This window comes from Cyprinus carpio, chromosome B5 (assembly GCF_018340385.1).
Source record: "Cyprinus carpio isolate SPL01 chromosome B5, ASM1834038v1, whole genome shotgun sequence".
NCBI lineage: Eukaryota > Metazoa > Chordata > Actinopteri > Cypriniformes > Cyprinidae > Cyprinus > Cyprinus carpio.
Window position 1 is genome coordinate 20,651,432 of NC_056601.1, and position 19,702 is coordinate 20,671,133.

Below are 19,702 nucleotides of genomic sequence, written 5' to 3' on the forward strand. Positions count from 1 at the left end.
ATGCAAACTAAACATAGTGCGTCGGTCAACCCCCCCCCCCCCCCCCCCCTTCAAAAAATCTATATATTGAATTGAATACAGAGATTAGTATTTATTATTATAGATTTACCCTGTTGCAAAATCGAAGTTGATGGGATTTTAAATATTAGTACTATTTCTATAGAAATTTCGATAATAAAAAAGACTTAAAGAAAGACTGTGAAATCACACAAGTAACGCTGTTGTAAGCAGCAAGTAATAATGATGAAATTCGTGAGTGTGATCTAGCTTTTACACACCAGTTCAACAAACTTAAAACAGAAAAAAAAAAACAAGTAAAACAATACAATACAAAAACAGACCTTCAACCTTTGCATGTCATGAGCTATGCAAGAACTTTCTGAATGAATTGCTTTAGTGAATGATTACTGATTGATTTATCATTGACTAGCATAATGACATAACTTGCAGGGGGGAAAAAATCACTGAACAGTTCCCACCACTAATGCATTGACCTGGATTATTTCAAATTCGAAGAATGGATGTGCTGTTTTTATTAAATGTTAATATAAGGAAGAAAGTAATAGCTACCCCAAAATTATAATTGTCATTGTATACTTCGTCTGATGTTGTCAAGTCAAGTCAAGTCTGCTTTATTGTCAATTCTTCCATATGTACAGTACATACAGAGAATCGAAATTGCGTTACTCTCAGACCCCCGGTGCATACAGATAACACTAACACTAGAGCCTAAAAATCTAGATCAATATAAAATATAAGATATAACTATACAATAAGGGAATGTAAAAAAGACATAAAAAAATTAAAATAATGTTAAATAAAAGCAGCGCAAGGCACATGGCAGATAGAGTGCAAACCAGTGACCAAACAGTGCAGATAAAAAAAATTTTAGTGCAAAAAAAAGCTTATTCAGTCTGATTAAAAGTGACAAAAGGGCTCAAGAGCAGTTATTTTAATTTAAACTGACTGATGAGGTAGAATGACGTCAGTTCCATGGTGAATGAGGTAGTGAGCAGACCAATGCTGCACAAAGTGACTGGTGCATGTCATCGTATGTTAGTGGTTGTCCCGAACCTGTATAACTTGACTATACTTTCTTTGGTTTAACAAGTAATTCTGATGAATGTTACTAACCAAACTGTTCTGGTGCCCAGTGATTTTCATTTTAAAGAGACGACTGACAGATAGACAGACAGACAGAAAGATAGTAATAACTGTCAACATCCAGCAAATGAATTCAAAGACATGAAACTATCCCCATATATAATATAAAATCACTCAAACAAAATGTTAAGATTTAGCTCTTGATAAAGAGAAAGAAAAAAAAAAATCAGAACAGTAAAGATGTTTATCACACGGGGAAACCCGTTATATTTTATTTCTCTGAAGCAGAGTAACAAAGTGTCCATAATGCAAATGTATAAAATAGGTCAATATTATATTGACCAAACACATTGCTTCTGTATAAAATACTCTGATTCTGATAATAAAAATGATACAGTGCTCTAGAAGACATTATATAATTTGGCAGTACAATGATTTAATAAACCGAATGAAAATGTTTTGATTATTTAAAAATTTAATCTACAAAACAAGTAACAATAATAATGTACATGTGTTTGTGGGTTTGTGTCTCACAAAACAATTCTTGAAAAATAAATTAAACAATGTTTTAATCACAGATTTAGACATTTTGTTTATATTAATCTGCAAACCTCTCTTTGCTTTTACATTTTTCTTGGCCATTTATCATAAACAGAAAACACTTTATGCATATAGCTCATCTTAAATGCCTGAGAGGTTAAGATTATTTTTCTTTTGAAATGGTTTAACTGAGCTTTAAAACTAATTACTCTTTATCATTTTCCTCCTCTCCTTATTATTCTGTGTAACAAATATACCATTGTCAACTTCTGCACACACTTTTCTATTGTGCACTGAAGAGTTTTAGCTATCGAGTACAGATAAACTTTCCTCCCTTCTTTTCCTCTTTTTCTTTCTTTTGTGCAACACAGATGATTCTCCTGCCCCAGATCCCTCCTTTAGGTGATTCTCTTCATATGTATCCTGTTTTCTGTGTGAATCAAGAAAGTTATTTGCATTACACTCAGTTTGAACACAACCTGCTCTGTCATGACACCTTTGTCTGTGTTTTTCAGGTCTTTTGGTTGTCTCATCTCCATTGACTGCTGCAGCGGAGTCAGCGTTCTGAGACATGGAGATTTCCGTGATATTATTTTCAGTATCTTTCTTCCTCTTCTTTTTTTTCTTTCTAATATCTGCAGAATCTCCCAGTGAGATCATAATGTTGGCCTGTCTGTCTGCATTGTTGTGTTGTATGATTGAGTCAGTCTCTTGTTCAGTTTCTAGTTCAGCACTATCATCCAGCATGTAATTTATGCTTTCATTCATTTCCTTGTTTTTCTTTCTCTTGGATTTCTTTGTAATTACTTCAGGTGATTTCAACATCGGGCTCTGAGACTTTTCAAACGGCACTGTACGATCAGAACTTTCCAAAGTCAGTTCACCACCTACATTTGTGATGTGATCAGAGTTTCTTGTTTTCTTCCTCTTCCTCTCAGGTGCGACAGTTTCCTGCATTTGTGCATCAGAAGAGCTGAACTCAGAACTGTTATTAACAGACAGACTTGATCGTTTCCTCTTCTTTTTGTGTTTAGTGTCATTTAATTCAGTTTCTGTATGTTCAACAACATCACTTGGTCTTTCTTCAAAAGTCTCTTGAGTAGTTGATCTATCAGTGACATTATTAAACTGAGACACTGAATTCACATCCAGAGCAGAATCAACAGATTCATACTGAGATTCTTCTCTGTCATTCTTCTTCTTCTTCTTCTTTCTCACTGATTTTAATCCTGTGATTTCCTCTGATGTCTGTATATGCTCAGGTTGTTCGGTCTCAGGAGCTTCACAAGTTTCATTTGACAGGATGTCTGTATTACTATTGTCCTCTAGGTGTGCCGTCTTTGTCCTCTCTTTGTCTTTTCTCTTCTTTTTTGTTCTTTTGGGTTGCATCTCAGTTGTTTGTGACTCACTGAACTGCTCCATCTCAACTGAATGAACATTGTCTGCACTATGAGTATCTGCACCAGACTCGGCTTCCTCTTGCTCTTTTAATTTGTGCTTTTTCTTCTTTTTCTCTTTACTGGTAAACAAGCTGTCTGAAAGGACAGGTGAATTAGTTTTTTCCACATGTTCTGTTGAGTTTTCCAGTCCAATGATATCATCAGCTTGAGATGGAGAACTTGCATTCTGACTTTTCTTTTTGCGTTTGGCCACCTTTAACACATGTGCTGCATTACCTTCCGAATGTTCCACTGCACTGCCATCGCTCGGCCTTCTTTCAGTCATCTTTTCTGCTATCAGCCCAGAGACGACATCAAGCTGAGACACATCCAGATTGACATCAACAGATTCACACTGTTGTTTCTCACTTCTATCCATTTTTTTCTTCTTTTTCTTCCCTAAGCTTAATTTGGTTATATTGGGTGAAGAGCATCTTGTAATTTCCTCTGATGTCTGTAAATGCTCAAACTGATTGGTCTCGGTGGCCTCAATGGACTGAATCACATTATTTCCTCTCATTTCTGAAGGTCTATCATCCATGTGGTCCAAAATTTCATTTGATGAGCTATCTGTTGTTCTTTCCCTGTCTTTGTTGGCTCTCTTCTTTTTTGTTTTTTTGGATAGCAAATCCGTAGTTGGAGACTCACTTTGTTGAAACAACAGCACATTGTCTCCAATATCTGAAGCAAGTTCTGCGTTCTTTTGCTCCTTTAATTTCTGCCTTTTCTTCATTTTCTTTTCCAAGAGCTCTTCTGTGCTTTCTGACTGCGAGCCTGATGCTAGTTTTTCCAGTCCAATAATGTCATCACTTTGAGACCAAGAACTTGCATTCTGACTTTTCTTTTTGTGTTTGGCAACCTTTAAGATATGTGCTGTAGTACCTTCTAAATGTTTAGCTGTGTTGTCATCGCTTGGCCTTTCTTCAATGACCTGTTGTCCAACTACTCCATCAACATGATCAAACTGAGACATAGAGTTCACATCCAGATCAACAGATTCATATTCTGGCTCTTCAGTCTCATCTCTTTTCTTCTTCTTTTTCTTCTTCTTTACTGATTTTAATGTAGTTAAATTAGGTGTTGGACATGTCTGTATATGCTCAGGTAGATGTGTCGCTTGAACTTCACTGGATTGATAATTTCCTCTCAACTCTGCTGGTCTATCAGAGTCCAAAGTTTCATTTGATGGGAAGTCTGTAGCACTATTCTCCTCTACATATTTTCTCTTCTTCTTTTTAGTTATTTTGGATGTCACTTCAGCAGTTTGGGACTCACTGAACTGAACCGTCTCAACCGACTGATTTTCTACACTTGGCTCAACATCCTCATGTTCTTTTAATTTGTACTTTTTCTTCTTTTTCCTCTTAACTTTTGTGATAACACTATCATCTGCCACCCTAGATAAAACACTTTCCTCCAAGATCTCTGGTATCTCCTCCAAATGCAAAACTGATGCTTCCCTTTGCTCTTCATTTGTCGTTACTCTGTTTTCCACTTCATGCAATTTCTCCTTCTCTCTGGGTGTTGTTTTAACTCCAACTGGAGATTCAGAGCTCACATCTACATTTGAAACACACTGTATGAAATTAATCTCACCCAATTTTTCCTTTCTCTTTCCTTTTTTTTTAATAAAGCTCAGTCCACCATTTTGAAACAAAGGAGTTTCCTGAGGATCTGTTTCCATCTCCTCTATCGCCCTTCGATTGAGGCGCTCAGATGAAATTGAGTAAACTTCTTTTAATGGTTCATCAGCTAGTGGTAAATGTTTAGATGCTGGTTGCACATCTATGGTCTCCTTTGTTACATCAGAATCCTTATGAGATCTCGACACCATTTTCCTATTTTTATTGTTACACTTTTCCTCTTTCCTTGAGAGCAGTTCAGCATTTAGGCCAACAGGAATCTGGTCAGTCTTTTGGGATTCTGGGTGTTTGGTACTGTTCAAGTCTTGAGTTGTAAACTGCTTGTTTGGTGTTCCTGGCCCAAACACGGACATAGATGTTCCCTCAGTCTCTATTTGAGTTTCATCGCTGTCATTGTCTTCATGTGCATGGTGGCCACCATCACACCATCTTGGTGTTCCTGGTCCAAATATGGACACAGACTGTCCTTCTGTCTCTATTTGAGTCACATCACTGTCTTGATCGCTCTCCTCCATGTTCGCTGTAACAGATGCCGCTTTATGACTGTTCAATGGCGTGAATAAATCCTCTGAGCCAAAGTCACTGTCAGTCTGTTGAATATCATTCTGTATAGAAATGTCTCCCCCTTGGGGTGGCAACAAAGAATTGCTTTTGTTGAGCAGGTTATTGTCTGACGTCAGGTCATCCTCATGATCCACTGCTGGTTCTGTAACTGCCTCCACAGAGTTTCTCTGTCCGTCTTCAATTACAGATAAATGATCTAAATGAGAGTTCTCAGCACACTGGACAGAATCTGAGTGTTCAGCATCAATTAATTCAGTTTCTGTATGTTCAAAAACATCACTTGGTCTTTCTTCAACAGTCTCTTGAGTAGTTGATCTATCAGTGACATTATTAAACTGAGACACTGAATTCACATCCAGAGCAGCATCAACTGATTCATACTGAGATTCTTCTCTGCCATTCTTCTTCTTTTTCTTCCTCACTGATTTTAATCCTGTGATTTCCTCTGATGTCTGTATATGCTCAGGTTGTTCGGTGTCAGGAGCTTCACAAGTTTCATTTGACAGGATGTCTGTACCACTATTGTCCTCTATGTGTGCCATCTTTGTCCTCTCTTTGTCTTTTCTCTTCTTTTTTGTTCTTTTGGGTTGCATCTCAGTTGTTTGTGATTCACTGAACTGCTCCATCTCAACTGAATGAACATTGTCTGCACTATGAGTATCTGCACCAGACTCGGCTTCCTCTTGTTCTTTTAATTTGTGCTTTTTCTTCTTTTTCTCTTTACTGGTAAACAAGCTGTCTGAAAAGACAGGTGGATTATTTTTTTCCACATGTTCTGTTGTTGTTTCTGACTGCAAGTTTGACACAGTGTTTTCCAGTCCAATGATGTCATCAGCTTGAGATGGAGAACTTGCATTATCATCATGCTCCATGTGAACTATTGCTTCTGTAACTGCCTCTATTGAGTTTCTCTGTGTCTCTTCAATTACCACTAAATGATCTCCATCCAAGTTCTCAGCACACTGGACAGTCTGCTTAGTAAGTCGATGTCTGCAATGGGCAGAATCTGAGTGTTCAGCATCTGAACATGAAGCTAAAACCTCATGCGCCTCATGTTGTTTTTCCTGCTCCATAAAGAGAGAGTCACCAGACGATTCTGATGAGGTCCTGACTGTAGCTTTGCTTTTGGGAGCTTCGAGTTTGCTGTTAGATTGTTTTTTAACAGAAGCACTAGCCTTGTTTTTCTTGGTAGATTTAGTTTTTCTTTTCTTCTCTTTTGCTTTGGTGTTGAATAGCTGTTCTTCATTGTCATCTGAAACAGAACCCTGGATCCTAATCTCCAAGAAGGATTGTGGAAGCCATTTGTGTTTGTTTTCTTTAAAGTAACTTGGAACAAAAATGGTTTTGTCCTGAAAAAAATTAAATAAAAATCAATAGATTAGGTGAGCATGATATGATCCTTCATAAATAATACTAATATGCTAATTTGCTGATCAAGAAACATTACTTAGTATTATATAATTATTAATTTCTTTCAAAAAAAAAAAAAAAAAAACAAAAAAAAAAACTTTTCCTGCCCCTAAAATACATTAGTATTGTACTGTCAAAAATTAACATTTTACACTGACTACTTAATACAATTTCTTCAACATGAATTCATGTAGATATTACAGTGACTAAATTTCTTAGAGAAAAAAAACAAAAACAAAAACAACAAATAAATAAATATAAAACTAAAGCATATTTTGTACTATGTAAGTCCAAAGTATTTACATACCACTTTTGTGACTTCATGATCACTGTTGTGCTCATCCCCCTCAGAGTTATCACTTAGTCTGAAATTGAAGTTCATTCATCATGAAAAGCTATTATATTTGGTTTAAAATTATATTTGTTTTGTTTGTTTGTGATTAGAACTTACTCAGACTCCAGCATAGATGGACTGATTGCTCTTCCTGTGTTCACACAACCCTCCTCGATGTTCCTTATGCATTTTAAGAACCCCCCCATTTCTGAGTTCTAAAAAACAAATATAATTTTTTAACACACATGCATAATTTAACAACATGTTATAGCACAGGAATGTAGATGTACTGTAGATGCCACAGATTTGACCACTCCAGACCTGTCCACTCATCTGGCACCTTGGAACGGTCAATGTGTCATCACTCACAGTAAAAAACAAAGACTTTGCCAAAACGCCAAAAAGAGAATTAATTTCCTGAAGAAATGGGATAACCTTTCTTATCCCGGGTTGGGGTCCTAGTAACATTGCCGGGTTCAGTCCCGGAATGAGCGCTGTGTGAAGAAAAGCCAGAACCAATGCCGTAAAGGCTGTGTAGTAGTGATGACGCATGTTATCGTGCAACTCTTTTACCAGGTGTTTTGAAGGCAAATCAGCGTTCGCAACGAAAAATCTATGTGCAAACTGTAATGAAGCAGAGATCAGTTAGCTCCTCACTATCCGCGCTGGAGCCGAGATCGTTCGCCAGCTTAAGTGAAAGTTAACGTACCTAGCGTTTTCGACTCGCACATTACACACGGATCGTTTTGTGTCTTTACACATCAGTGTATTGTCACCAGCTTCAGGGTTTAATTTGGATTTTTCTGTGCATGTTTTTTTTACTCTCATAGATTTTGTTAAAATTGCCATACATTATACGGCTGATAGACTGCAACGGCTGGAGTTAAAAATCATAATTTGTGTTCTACTGAAGAAACAAAGTCACCTATATCTTGGATGCCCTGGGGGTAAGCAGATAAACATCAAATTTTCATTTTGGGTGAACTATCTCTTTAAGAGCATCTAAGTGTGCTCAACTGTGCTAATTTGGAACACCATGCATATTAACTAAAATGTACTATTAAAGATACTTTCTCTGTGAAAATCAACAACAAAAAAAGTGTTGTAGTACAACTGAAACCAACTTTTATACACTTAAATATAGTCATCATACATAGAAAATACACTTATTTAAAATATAAGATTAATATATATAAAATGTATATATAATGTACTGCCCACATATTTTTATAGATTAAATAATTTCAAACGTATTGTAATTATGTTAGCATTTCCTTTATATGATATACTTTATGGTGTCTTTAAATAGTACAGTCAAGTACACTTTTACTGTCATTAGTAGCACTTAAAACTTTTCCACATTAAAATACAATACTTCAAGTACTTTATACTAATATTATACTTACTGTTAAATTGTGAATTTTGGTACACATCTAAACACATATGAATGAGTAATCCAATCATGTGCTATTAGTGCATTTATAGTAGCCTAAGCACAGTAACCTATAGGGTTTTACTTAAGTAATACATTCCTACTGTAGTTTTTATGAAAATCCAAACAGAACTTAGTATATAGTATATTATAGATAGTATAATATCTTAGTAGATAGCATATATAAAAAAATCTATCATAGCACACTTTTAAGCAATACAATTATAAAACACGTCTGGTACTTTATCTGACTACACTTAAAATCAGTTAGTGCTAATTGTGTTAGTGCCAATTAGTGTATTTATATTAAGTGTACTTAAGTAGCACAGTTGAGAAACTGTACTTATAACTATTACATTACTAATATATTTTAAACAAAATCAATTTAAACTTAGGATAACTATATAAAAAGTGTACTAATATTGAAGTCCTCCGTAAATTTATGCAAGAGTACACTTTATTTCAATGCACTAAAAATCCATTTAAATATCTGGTGTTTAGTATACTTTTGCAATTGCACTGAAGTACTACTGAAGTAGAAATATAATTGGTGTATTTATAGTGTGTAATAGGGCTGCAGCTATCGATTATTTTAGTAATCATGAATTCTACCGATTAATCGAGGATTTGGATAAAAAGCTATTTTTCTTTATTAAAGAGCAATACTTAATATACAAAAAAAGATACATTATTATAATCATACATTAATAACCATGAAACCTAAACCCATTTAATGCATTTAATTGCCAAATTACATTCAAAATGCAAATACAAATATATAAATAAATAAATAAATAAACAAAAATCTATTTCACATTACTTTAAGAAGGTAAACATTACAACCTAAAACTAAGGCATAAATCAAGAAATATAAAAATCTATTTCACATTACTTTAAAAAAAGGTAAATAGTACAAACCTAAAGCCAAGGCATAAATCAAAATAAAAGTAATAAAAATTATGGAACAAGAACAAGAGTCCATACACAATTTCTAAACACATTTTTCTACAACATAAAAATAAACCCAACAATAACATAACATAAAAAACCCACTTAAATGTCTCTCTACGTACTGGTGTGTGTGTGCGCGTGTAAAACTTGTTTTTAATATCCTTCATATTCTGTGTGGTCAGTTCTTGGCAGTGATAGAAATGAATCTGTTCCAATGAGTTTAAATATATTTTTACCTTTATAAAGCAATTTTTTTCTAAAAGTATGCATAATCTTTTGAGTCAAATCCTTACATTTAATCAGTGAATTAGAATAATAAGACATTTGGGCTGTTATCAAACAAATGATATCAGTATCAACAAATTTCATCTTTGCAATGCAGAGGAAACACAGAAGCTGCCTTTAGAAAGTGGCATTTAGATGATTGCCTATTTACACACCATTTAATTCCACTCAGAGGGACATGAACACATTTAACCTGCAGTTACAAATGCTTAAATAATATTTTGTTATTTTAAACATAAAACATTGAATACTGATATTTTACTATTATTTTAAAAATTAAGATATTTTAAATGTGAAATTAAAACCGCCAGTAGGCGGCAGCAAGTCACTGTTAGTGATTCACTGTGATTGAACCAAATCATTTAAACGGTTGATTCATTTAGGATCGAAACATGTTGCTCAGAGACTCAAAACAGTGCTGTGGCTGTGCTTAGAATGATTTTTGTTGGCGAAATAGAGCAAAAACAGGCAATATAGTGTTTAAAAAGTAAGTCTCTTAATATTAACTTCTTGTTTATTGAACCATTGCATAAAATCAGCATCACATTTGTAATCATGCTGATTTTTAGAGGTGAAACCTGACACTCTTCATGTGATATTGACTTTCTTTCTGTGGTATTTTTATATATAAATGTATGGGGAGTGTGTCTGTGTCAGAGAGAGAATGAGACAATCAACATGAATGGCGCTTAGTCTTTTACAAAACATAGCTAACTTGACCATTACAGGGCATTTTAAGCACTCTGACAGGTATGTTCTGTGCATATTGTTTTGATACAGGGAAACAAGATGCATTCCTAGTTTTAATAACTTATTCTTCAGACATTCTGCTTTAAATACAATAAGTATCCGCTGTATACAAAGTGACCAACATTTGGTTTTCAATCAACTGAAAATATGTAATATTCAACAATCTTAAAATGGAGCCTCACTGAGATCCCCATATCTCAGGGACTGAACAATGTAGGGCCTTGAAAATTAAGTTTCCAAAAGAAAAGTTTATTAAGAACTAGAATCTAAAATCATATTGCAAAATTTGTAATATTTATGACACTTGTCTGTTAAATGCAGTTGTTTTGACAGAAGTAAATAAGATACGCCTCTAGTTTCAACATTTTTTGTTATTCAGACATTCCTCTTTCAAAGAAAAGTATCATTTTTTTTGCTCCTGGAGCCATATTGAAATTCCAATATCTCTGGAACCGAATCATATAGGGCCTTAAAAATTAAGATACCAAAAGGAAAGTTTAAGACCCAATATCTAAAAGTGCATTAAGATTTCTTTAAAACTTCTTGAGTTATAGGCATGCAAACTTGAAAAGTGCTGTTTGCCCATTTTTGAATGTTCACCATTGGCACATAATGCAACAAAGACTGCTAAAGTCAACAGATTTGACTAACAGATCTACCCATCTCTGTGTAAAAATTACATTTTGATGCTGCCATCTTTCTAAGACATTTTAACCCCCCTGTAATTTGGCTTTGAATCTCAGGTGAAAACTGACATTTTGACCCCCCTCTACAAAATAGTGGATTACTCAGTAAATATTCATCAACAACATTTAATATTTTGGCTTTCATCACTATACATGTCTGTCTTTCTTCAGAAAAAATATTAGCTGGTTGAGTTGACATGGAATGACCCTAATGTTATTGTATTAGTTTAGCAAAATCATTTGCTGAGGTCCATCACAGATATAGATATTCAGACATGTGAACACGAGCAATTGCATAATTATACACGTGCTGGCTTTGACCATTCCTCATTTCTAATGAGGCATCTGTGTAAGGCGGTGGCCAAATATATTAGAACACTAGTATTTTCACCAGCTAAAACATAGTTTTTAGTCAGGTATTTCTATCTTTTGCTGTAATGTGTCAGTAAGAATTTACAAACATTCATTTTGCCATTAATTGTAATAATCCAGTGAGATTTTTAGTGGAAATAGACGTACTATTCATTTCATTTTTATATATATTTAATTAATGTTTATAAAATAATTATAAAATGAAATGAGCTGTATACACAAATTAATAACACATAAACATAAATAAACCCCACCTCTAGAATCTGGTGCTTCTTTGAGGACAGGTGTTGTCGTCTGAGTGATTTCAACAGAAATGGAAAGGTAGTTCTTCGAGGAGGAATATAGATGGAACTTTTTCTTCTTTTTGGGCACTCCGCACGCTGACCTCCACTTCCCCTCTCATTTTCAGACTCTTCATTCTCTTCAGAATCCTCAGAGACGGACTCTGGTCTCCTAGATGATCGAAGTCGTCTTTCAGTTCGGACTGCTTTAGTCCTAGACTGTGTTATAAACAGGCTTTCACCAGAGTCACTGTACAGGGGAATGCAGAGATGTGATGCAGTGCATGAGAAAACATGTTCAAGTGAAAGACTTCAGCAAAATTAGATCATATTTGTGGTCTATGGAAACTTATCGATTCACTGAAACTTCATCTCAAATCATTATTAGATGATTTTATGGTAGGGCTACACAAAGATTAAACTAATAACTGATTATTTTGTTCAATCTAATTCTAATCACAGTTATTAATCGGGATTATTTTGTTTGAGAAATTTCTTTTTACATTTATTAGAATTGTTGCGCTCATATGAGCAAATTAAGAAAATGTCAACTCACCTGCAAGGTTTATTTTAAATTATTTCTCTGATTATGAAAATTGGTATAACCTTAAGGAGCTTCTCTCAAAAGCTAAAACATTGAAATTCCAAATATTACAATAATTCCAGATTATCTTAATGTTTCTATTAAAACAACAAAAAAAGACTTTGTATTGTAGCACATGAGAAACAATCAAGCATTTGTCAAACTAATGTATACTTGGATAATAATCTGACTGCATCATAATCCTAACCTTTACCTCCACACCAAAATCTCTAATTCATCTTTTGTTAATCATATAAAAATAAAAACTGGTGAGGCCAGAGAATGTAGTGTACACTGGAAGCTTAGCTTGAAGTTGTGCTATAAATGGGGCTCATAAGCAGCTGTTGAAACTTGAAATGGAGCAGAGGAGGCTTGAAACTTGAAAATGTATTAAATACAGCAGGGGTGTGCGATATATATCATCTGCAATAATATCATAATTGTTGTTTTAACAATGTGCGATTTGACATTGTCGAGTATTTAGTAAAAAACATTCAAAACACAGCATACAGATTTTTTTTTTTTTACAACAGTTCAATAAACAAGACGTTAAGTAAGAGACTTACATTTTAGACACCATATTTCCTGTTTATGCAGTATTTTGACAACAAAAAAAAAACATTCCAAACATAGCCACAGCACTGTTTTGAGTCTCTGACCAAAATGACTCGTTTCGTTCCTGAATGAATCAACCGTTTAAATGATTCGGTTCAATCGCAGTGAATCACTCATTAACAGTGACTTGCTGCCACCTACTGGAGGTTATCATTTCACATTTAAAGTTTCTTTTTATTATTTAAACAATTTCAAATAACAGTATTCAACGTTTTTGTTTAAAATATCAAAACATTATTAATGCATTTGTAATTGCAGGTTAATTGCATTCATGTCCTGCATTAAACAGTGTGTGAATACATCTAACTGCCACTTTAGACGCAGCTTCTGCGTTTCCTCTGCATTGCAATGTTGAATTTTGTTGATACTGATTTCATAATTTACTGATTAAATGTAAGAATTTGACTCAAGATAATGGACACTTTTAGAAAAAAAAAAAAAAAAAAAAAAAAAGGCTTTATAAATGTAAAAATGCCCATAAAATGTAAAAATCAATTTAAACTTATTGGAAAAGCCAAATTTGTATCAGTGTGAACTGACCACCACACAGAATATGAAGAATATCAAAAACTTTAGGAGTCAGCTGTCCATGGCAGTCCTTAAGATACCAGCACTCAGCAAAATATAAAACACTCAGCAAAATATCATCTAATTATCATTATTAATAAAATCCCAGAAAATATTGAGATTATATTTTTTGTCAATATCGCACACCCCTAATCATGACTCAGTTATTTGGTGTGACTCTGGAGTTTCAGTAGTTCTGAAGTGAACACATTCTGGTGTCTAAAAGCTTGGCGAAAATACGTTTTGTATCCAGTCAAGACTTCAAGAAACTTGTTCATGCTTTTATCACTAGCAGGGTGTAACATCAGTGAGGTGAGGGGACTCACTGGCGCTCCCAGAAATCTTGCACAGAACGCTACTGCCAGGATAATGACCAGAACGAGTACATCACACCAAATCTAAGATCTTCACTTTGGCTTACAGTTATATACAGACTTGGCTATTAGCTGTTAATAAATCACTTAGTGGCCTAGGCTAGAATTAAAATACATATTTATAGACACTGTATTCTTTCTGAATAAACCTAAAAGATCACTCAATTCATCCTAATAAAGTCAGTAAAAATACTAAAGTTTTCACTCAAATAAAGGAGTCTGTTTAGCAATTCTGCCACGCACAGCTGGCACCAACTTCCAGATGTTGCACTATATAATTTTACTTATGAATATTTTAAAAATATTTAATAATTTAATAATTTAATAATACATTAAAATAATTTATTTTTGTAAAATATCAAATAAATTACTATTTTTTTTTTTAGAACAATTTTATTTCTTACTTTAAGATGTCCCTGTTAGTGTAATTTCACAAATAAGTGCTGAGGAAAATTAATCAATTAACATGAACTTAGGTTAAATTGATTCCAGTGTATGTTTAGCCTCTCACTGAGGTATATAAGGCAAAATATTTAAAGATTGATAGAAGCAACACAACCGCAGGTCTAGTTTCACCTGTCCGAAGAAAGCTGGTGGAGTGTAGCATCACTTGTTTTCTCCACGGTGCTGGTGAACTGCTCAAAACACTCATTGATAGAGTCTACAACATCAGGAGGGGGGGTTTCGAAGATGAGCTCCGAGTGCGGATCAATGTCGATCAGATCTCCAACGTGCGACACGGCCGGTAACGTTACATTCTTCCGCGTGCTCGGCGACGCGAGCGGGGTCGTGCTGTCTTCGCTGCCGAGAGCCATACTTCTTTAATCCACTGATCTGTGAAGTATCATGTATTCCTGACACGGGAGACCTGCGCGATTTGTCGAATAGCACTGATTTGAGGAGCCTCGACGGCTGTTTCTGCAACAGATTAAGCACCAACACAAAAGCAATGGTCAAAATTAAATAACAAATCAGAAAAAGTTGTCTATAGGCTAAACATTTCCACGTGTTGCACGGTTCTGTTTTCATTTAGCGAGCGCCATCTTCTTCTTCTTCTTGTACGATTTAAAGGCGGTTGACAAGCCAACTTATGGTGTATTACCGCCACCAACTGGACTGGAGTGTGAAAGGGAAACTAATAATAATAATTACATATATAAAATTCCATAAATAAATAAACCAACCGGTAGTATTAATATGAAATTTATATTCTGCGTTCTAATCCTGTTATCTTCAGATAACTAAAAAGTTAATACTTGTCTGCCCTGAGGCACAACTTAAAAGATTTGATATAGTGAAATTAATTACTCCTATGTTTCTTAAATAACTCCTCTCTTTCTTGGGAATATACTGCACAATGTAGAAGTACATGATCAATAGTCTCTGCTTCACTGCATGTAGTACATAATCCTGACTGATGTTCCCTGTTGTGAATAATGAATTATTTAAACCAGAATGTCCAATTCGAAGTCAAGTAATTATTGTTTTCTTTTCTATTTAGCGGGCGCCATTTAGTTGGTTCTTCTTTTTCTTCTTCGTCGTCTTCTTTTTTTTCTTTTTTCTTTTACTGTCTATGGTTTAACGGCGCTTGGCATCCACCTTATTGGTGCATTACCGCCCCCTTCTGCTCCGGAGTGTGGCTCAGATAATCGATTAATAAATCTTAATCCATTGGTCTCAAACTCAATTCGTGGAGGGCCACAGCTCTGCAGAGTTTAGCTCCAACCCTAATCAGCTAATCAAGCGCTTCAGGATTACTAGAAACATCCAAGCAGGTGTGATTTGGGCCTGGTTGGAGCCAATCAAAAATTGGTTTATCCATCAAATCCTGTTTATGACTCATGCTTATCTTAAAAATGTCATCAATATTCTACTCTATTTACTGTGTCCTATTTACTATGCTTAGTAACCCTTAATGTGATCTCCTGCACCCCGATCTCCCTTCATTGCCTGCCTCTCAGTGTTGCCAACTGCTTTCAATTGAAACTGGTAGCTAAGTGTCACTAGATGACATCGTAATGGTAAATTCACTGATCTATATAAAGATGAGTATAGATCAGTGGGTAAGATGAGAACTTGGAAAAGGGTTTTCCAAGAAGTTGGTATATGTCTGTAAACTTGAGAAAAATGTCTAAAAAAGGGCGGGGAAGTCACTAAATCTAGCTACAATATTGCTAAATTGGCAATACTGCTACCTCTGTGCTTCATATCTTTTACAAGTCATAAATATGTGCTCCACTGACTCCTCTTCTCGACATTCCTCACACAATCCTGTCTGATGTGCGCTATTCAGTTCTGCCCACTCGCCCAGGAAATACATCTGCTAGTGTTTGGTAGCGCGCATGCGCACGTCATCCATCTAAAAACAAGGCTCTGCAAAAACGCATTCAGCAGGGTGGTGTTCAATAAAATGATTCCACTTCTAGGCTTTTTCTTTCTTTCTTTTTAAAATACAATTCAAGTAGAAACCTTTATGGTATACCTATAATTAAACACATTATTTTGTGGGTGTTGACACAATGTTTAAGAAAAACTGAAAAAATACAAGTTTATATAATATAATTTAATATAATATATAACATGCCATGGAAAAAGTACACAAAATATCTTGAAAGACTCTGAAAGAAATCACAGTGAGTATTCGCTCTACAAATACAGAAAAAAACATTAAATAAATGTTTAAATAATATATATATATATATATATATATATATATATATATATATATATATATATATATATATATATTTTTTTTTTTTTTTACTTACTATGGCAGTAACAACCATCAGATGTTTAGCTGAGAGACATTCTTCGAAGTATCTTCTTTTGTGATCAACAGAAGAAAGAACTTTATGCAGGTTTAGAAGGTAAATTATGACTAATTTCATTTTTGTGTGAACCATACCATTAAAGTGACAGACACATCCGTGCTTCTACAGGTATAGGCCTATTGTTTTATTGACATTTGGATAGTCTGCTAATATTATATTCCATACATTATCAGAGCTTGGTAGACATAATTATTATATTTTTAGACATGATTAGACAGATAAATTAATATATTATAATTAATGTTAGTTATGTTTTGAAGTTTTATTAGTTTTAAAATTCTTAACATACAACAGTTTAAATTATTTTTTCAGTTTGTAATTATTTTTTAAAGTACTTAATTACTTATGTAAGAATGTGTAAATGTAAGGATTTTAAGATTCTCAAGTTGGTAAACTAATTAATTAATAAGGAGGGGGGGGGGGTAGATCAAGAATGGTTCTGGAATTGGATCGTGACTCCCAGAATCGGATCAGATCATGAGTTGACTAAAGATTCCCACCCTACATGTGACACACCTGTTGGTTTTGATCACCAGCATTCTTCAAAGTATCTTCTTTTGAGTTCTGCAGAAAAACAAAAGTCAGGGGTTTAAAAAAAGAAAAAAGAGGGGGAATTGATGTAATAATGTAAATGATGACAGAATTCTGGGTTAAAAATACTTTTAAGTAAATTAGTAGAAACACTTTTCACTAGTCATCACTGTGCAGAAAAATAACAGTGAATGCCACAATTAGATGCTTGAAAAATACATATTCAGTAGATCCATAGCTTCCTGTTGCAAGTTTAATTATGAACTTGCTAACTAAAATACTAAAATGTAAAAACGCATCTATGCTTACGAGAAATATTTAATCATAAAAATCCCATAAATCCACATCTCTTGGTAAATAATCCATTGTGATTTGCTGTTATCACAGCCCAGAGCACAGCACAGCAGATTGCAATTCGGTCCTACAAATGGCGGCCACACCACTTTGTGATGTCACATGAAACCTATGAATACCCTAGCGCAGATGCTGGCCAATCACGTTCATGCAACACCAGAAAACTAATGTGAATGGCTGTTCAGCACCAAGCTTTAAACATGCCCTCCATCAAGCATCGATGCCCTGTGTGAATGTACCATTATATGTCACTTTTTAATGAGCTTAAAATTTTATGTGAATACACAATTAAAAAATCTTACTGACCCCAAACATTTGAATGGTACTGTATGTATTATTATTCATTTACCAGTTTTCACACACAACAAACAAACATTCTCATTACACAACATTATTATCAAACTGTAACGAGGTTTGAAAAACTTCCACCGAGAGCCTGCAGAAGGACTGGAGAGGACAGTCTTGTGAGCTGCATAAGAAAGACCATGGAAGAACATTATGGGAAGAAGAGCGTGGATTTGGGGGGAACTTTCGTCATACAGAAGGGGAAGGCAAAGATCCATATCATGGTAAAAAAATAAAACATAATTTAAAAATAGACATTTGTAGGGCCTATTAAGCAGTCACTGATAAACTCTATAGAATAAAGTAGCATCTTGAACTAGGATTAAACTTCAAAATGCTGGAGCATAAATGATGTGATGGAACTGAAAATATAATATTTTTATGCATCTTCTCTAAATATTTCATATCAACTCATTTCTGTTGTTCCCAATTCACACGGTCTTGACCTGAGAGTGGAGCATACACATGGCTTCAGACACTATGGTGAGGGGGGGCCATTACTACATAGACAACACCCCAAACACTAGGGCTGGGTTTTGACACAAATTTCACGATTCGATTTTAACTTACCTTCGGATGTTTAATCATGACTCATGTTTATTTTGTGCTGAAACTGGTAGTAAAGGGATACTCCATCCCAAAATGAAAATTTTGTCATTAATCACTTACCCCCATGTCGTTCCAAACCCGTAAAAGCTCTGTTCGTCTTCAGAACACAATTTAAGTTATTTTGGATGAAAACAGGGAGGCTAGAGACTGTCCCATAGACTGCAAAATAAATAACAGTGTCAAGGTCCAGGAGAGTATGAAAAGCATCGTCAGAATACTCCATCTGTCATCAGTGATTCAACCGTAACAATATGAAGCGACAAGAATACTTTTGTACACGAAGAAAACAAAAATAATGACTTTATTCAACAATTCCTCTCCTCTGTGTCTCTCCAAATCAGCGTATCGCCATTTTGACAAATCTGACGTGGCTGACACAGAAGAGCCTACGTCATCTGCGTACTGCTCAGAATTGCCAAAATGGCGCTATGCTGATTAATTTATAATTAATTAATTTATAATTAATTTCTAATGTTATTATTCATTATCCCAAGTACACTTCCATAGAAGGCCATGAGGGACATGACAAAATAGGTGGTGACCACTGAAAAAAAGATAATTTCTAATATATAGAAAAAAATGTATGTCACGTTTTTAAACCTTATTAAAGGAGACATTTCAATTAATACAAAAATATTTTAAAAATTTATTTTTTTGACCTAATAGATAAAATACACTTAAAAAGGTCAGAGGGACTCAAATCGTACCGGTTTCGTAGAATGACTCACAGTTAGTGCTGAAGCAGCCATGTCAGAGAGATGCTGTGTTTCTAGGCGAAAGCAGAAGCACTTTATTACGCATTTTATGGAAGACCGTTTCGTGAACCAGAGGAGGTAATTACATTTCCGACGGGTGCTTGCAGTGTTCGGCCAATCACAATGCACTGGGTCAGTTGGCCAATCAGAGCAGACTGTGCTTGTCAGAAGGAGGGGCTTTGTAGAAAACGACGCATTTGAGAGAGGCGGGGGGGGGGGACAATAATGTACAGTATTTGAAAAATAATGTGCTTTTTGAACATTAAAGCATGTCAACATATTCTGTTACACCAAATACACAAAATAATGATCTTTAAAAAAGTATCATATGACCCCTTTAAAACATT

The 19,702-nt window shown here is 34.8% G+C and overlaps 1 protein-coding gene across 1 annotated transcript; it reads right to left on the reverse strand.

Moving 5' to 3' along the window:
• Window positions 1-1,343: 1,343 nt before the first annotated feature.
• Window positions 1,344-15,005, reverse strand: LOC109083191 (microtubule-associated protein futsch-like). Its single transcript, XM_042724850.1, has 5 exons — window positions 14,507-15,005; window positions 11,765-12,041; window positions 7,152-7,249; window positions 7,008-7,065; window positions 1,344-6,639 (listed from the first exon to the last, which is right to left on the reverse strand). Exons 1-5 carry the CDS (start codon window positions 14,743-14,745, stop codon window positions 1,948-1,950), a joined length of 5,364 nt encoding a protein of 1,787 aa, XP_042580784.1. The 5' UTR covers window positions 14,746-15,005; the 3' UTR covers window positions 1,344-1,947.
• Between the last annotated feature and the right edge of the window lie 4,697 nt (window positions 15,006-19,702).